The following is a 3,885-nucleotide window of genomic DNA, read 5'->3' on the forward strand; positions in this document are numbered from 1 at the left end:
GCTGCCATCCAGAGGGACCTGGACAGACTGGAGGACTGGGCAGCGAGAAACCTCATGAGGTTCAACAGGGGCAAGTGCAGGGTCCTGCACTTGGGGAGGAATAACCCCGGATACCAGATACCAGAGTCCAGCGCAGGGCTACCAGGATGATCAGGGGCCTGGAACTTCTCTCCTATGAGCAAAGGCTGAGGGAGCTGGGCCTGTTCATCCTGGAGAAGAGGAGGCTGAGGGGGGACCTGATCAACATGTATAAATACCTCAAGGGAGGCAGTGAGGAGGAGGGGGCGGCCTCTTTTCAGTCGTGGCCAGCGATAGGACTAGGGGAAATGGCCACAAATTGAGGCACCAAAAGTTCCACRGGAACTTAAGGAAGCATTTCTTCACTGTGAGGGTGACGGAGCACTGGAACAGGCTGCCCAGAGAGGTTGTGGAGTCTCCTTCTTTGGAGATCTTTAAAACCCGCTTGGACGCAGCCCTGTGCCACGTGATCTGGGTGACCCTGTGTGAGCAGGGCGGTTGGACTASATGASCTCTGAGGTCCCTTCCARCCTTGGGCATTCTGTGATTCTATGATTCCTCACTTTAAAAAACAGATCCTTTTTTGCATATTCCACCTTAAAGGGCTCGCTCTTCTCAAAGACTCAAAGTAGTTATCTCATGGTCTCAAGTACAACAAAAACTGGTCCAACAGTTTCTCATTGACAGCTTAATCCAAATTAAGTTTCTTGCAAATTATCATTTGCACCCTTTTCAATATAAAACAGTACCATTCTAACCTGAGAGTATTTCAAGAGATTGTGCAAAGAGAAAAATAAATTAATAAGCCAACAAACAAAGCAGCAAAGGAAAATCACTTGATTTGCTTGATCTCAACAGAATGTTTTTTGCAAAGTTTTGTGCCGCTGAGTTATAACCCAGTGTTTTCCTTCATACACTGAGCTTAAACGCTGCATGGCTGGTTTAATGTCGCACTTTTCAGACCCAGCAATCACAAGCGTAACCTCAGATCTCTGTGCAAGACCTGGGCCACGGATGGCTCGGTTAGTATCAAGTGCTTGATAATCCCCAACAATTTAGGCACGGTCTTACCTTGGTACTGCTGTCTACAGAAACCAAACAGGACTGGATAAAGCAGGACTCAGAGAGAGGAGCTGGATTCTGTTTGACTGCCTGCTGCCCAGCAGAAAACCCCAAGTCCCTGCCACGCAGCTTTGCTCACTAAAGCCCGGAAAAACATACAGAAAAGCCTCAAACCAAGTAAAATCCTCACAAGAGAGGTTACTGGGAATGCAGTGAGAAGGATCTGCTCAGAAGCACCCATGTTATAGCCCTCTGACAGCAATTTTGAAGCAGCCCTGCCCCCTGGGAGCTAATGACATCCCATAAAGATAGGGTTGATGTGTTAGGGTCTGATTCCTTTCAAACTGAGGCTGACCTGAACTGCTCCCTTGCTCACAGTTTTGTGGCTGTCTCATCAAACAGGGACTAAGAGCACTCACTGAAAGAGAATGTAAATTCAAGAGCTCTGCTCTTTTATCCCTATAAAGACAATCCTAAAGCTTTATTGGACTGCTTTCTGGCCTAGGAAGAATAGAGCTTATTTGTGAGATATCTATGAGAGTCGAGATGCCAATCAAATTTTAATTAGCAAATCTCTCTCCTGCCAGACACCAGAAAGGGCTGTGAATGTTCTCAGATGCTTCTGCGGCAGCACAGAGTGCCACACAGCAAGCAAGAGCCTGCAGTTCCCTCAGCCTCTCCTCACCTAACAAGCTTTCAATTCTCCGAGTTTCTGCTCAAAGGACTTGGTTCACCTCCAGTCTGGTGAACTTTCACTCTCCAGAAACATTTCTCTATTTTAGTCAAACTGCAGTAAGAAGCAGTCTTGCTTCTATGGCTAAAATACAGCTGCTGTGGTCGATCTCTGTCAGCAAAGTCAGAGGGATTATTTATTTATTTATGACCTACTGTTTTTGATTGAAAATATCCTTTTAAAAATCTGAACGTTGATCAGGACAACAACAGAACCTCTCGTTATCAGTGTCGCAAGATAAAGTATGAAATATGAAGTGAGGAGACAAGCTCCTCTGCAATAACAAAAATAATTCATACTGTCTGTGTTGATCATAACGCTCAAACTTAAGGGTGCACRCAAAGGAAAACTGCTTCACTTGATCCAGAAGCTACAAACCACCAGATCTGGAAACAAGTGAAATCTTTCTGGCTGAACATGGGAAATGCAATGCCTAAAAAGTTTCTTACCATTGCTGCCTATGTATATGATACACTGGTCATGCAGAAGATGTGTTTTCATACCTCAATGAGTTTGTCTCCTTTGACTACATCCAGGTGTAAGCCAGGTGGAGGCTTCCCTGCCCTGAAAAATAAGGAAAAATACAATATTAGAGTATTAAATACATATATATATATGGGTGTATAGTACTGCAGCTGGAACACACTGAAACAAGTGAAGGCAGATTTACTTTGGGGAAAACATGAACCCCCCGTAACCGCTGCCTCTTCCTGCTGATGCACATAAAGTATCTATTTTTTTAAATGGAAGTTAAACTGACAACATATGGGGCATTCCAAGCTTTATTTCTCTGGGGAAAAACAGCTCATTTACRAAACACGTACAGCTGCTCCCAACAGGACTAGAGGCGAGGCCAGGGAGCCCCCAGCTCAAAAAGGGAATTGGCTGGGATCATTTTCAAGGAACTTGTCCGCTTAAGGGCCTGCCAAAACACTCTCTTTCTGCATGTTATCTTCCAAATAGCAGGTCTAAATCCCCAGCTGCTGAGAGGGAGAGAAGCTTCCACAGCTCTTCCCTTCTGGCTGAGGGCCCATACCAGCACGGGGCTCCAGCCACACCATTATTCACGTTTTTGACCCCTGCCCAGCAGCCTGCCCTGTCACTCTCGCCCATAACCATAGTCTCCTACCAACCAAACCAAAGAGCTCAACGGAAGAGAMTGCGGCTGCCGGGGCTTCGCCAGGGAGGTTCCATTATTCCCACCGAGAAAGAGGGAAGAGAAGCAAGCGGCACTGGGCAATTTACAGGAAACAACGGCAACGGGCAGCAGAACCCACGCGGATTATGAACCACGGCGCTCAGAGCCAGGCATCTCTGTGGTGCGACTACATTGCCCTTCACTGCACAGGTTCTTGGGCTGTTGGGAGCAAATGATGTTTGCACTAACACGCTGACGATAAAGGACTTGATTGGCACATGCTGATGCGAAAGGACTTAGAAAAAGGATTCAGTCTCTGGCTTCTTAAACGTTTCCTATAGACTCTAGCTTCCTCAACCAATTTATGCCTGCAAAACATTTCTTAGGATACTGTCAGAAAAGAAAAGCACCTTTAGCACACAATAAAGCAAAATCACAGCTAAAGCTGCCAAATTTCGTTTTCATAAAACTCTTCTAAGAAGTAGCCAAAGTCCCTGGCTGCGTGTCCAGTCCTGTGCAAAGCTGCAGAGTGGCCCAGTACCAGCGGTACCGGCCACGTGGGCAGCGCTACCAGCCCTCGTGCTCTGCCTGTGGTGCCACCAATCCCCCGCACCAGGGAGGGCAAACGCTGCATGCAAGGCAGTCTCGTGCAGGGACCCGCGGGCACAGAGTCTGCTTGCTCTGCTGGGAGGAAGTATTTTCCCCTTATTCCCTGCCCAACAGAGTCTTCTCCCTTCCAATTACCAATGGGTTAAAACACCCATCAAACTGATTGTCCCAAGCAACTCAAAAAGATGGAGAGGTCAAGTCAATGGACTCTCTCTAGAGTATAGAGAACCGGGTTTAGGACTGCTCTGAGGTGACAGATCTTATCCCAGAACTTGGATCCGTGCAAGCTGTTTGCTCTCGCGTGGGACAAGACGCTGTTCTGTGC

The 3,885-nt window shown here is 47.0% G+C and overlaps 1 protein-coding gene and 1 non-coding gene across 2 annotated transcripts in view; both read right to left on the reverse strand.

Annotated features, from left to right (window-relative positions):
* PPP1R8 (protein phosphatase 1 regulatory subunit 8) overlaps nucleotides 1–2,932 on the reverse strand; it is a 10,144-nt gene extending 7,212 nt beyond the window's left edge. Inside the window, exons 1-2 of the mRNA XM_026044659.1 lie at nucleotides 2,850–2,932; nucleotides 2,317–2,377 (exon numbers count right to left, since the gene is read on the reverse strand). Coding sequence (XP_025900444.1) covers nucleotides 2,317–2,377; nucleotides 2,850–2,932 — 144 coding nt within the window. The remainder of the gene's footprint in view (nucleotides 1–2,316; nucleotides 2,378–2,849) is intronic.
* Nucleotides 893–1,057, reverse strand: LOC112951891. The gene has a single exon (XR_003250289.1).
* Nucleotides 2,933–3,885: the final 953 nt, after the last annotated feature.

The sequence above is a fragment of the Nothoprocta perdicaria genome, unplaced genomic scaffold (assembly GCF_003342845.1).
Source record: "Nothoprocta perdicaria isolate Ctin4 unplaced genomic scaffold, notPer1 scaffold_375, whole genome shotgun sequence".
Taxonomy (NCBI): domain Eukaryota; kingdom Metazoa; phylum Chordata; class Aves; order Tinamiformes; family Tinamidae; genus Nothoprocta; species Nothoprocta perdicaria.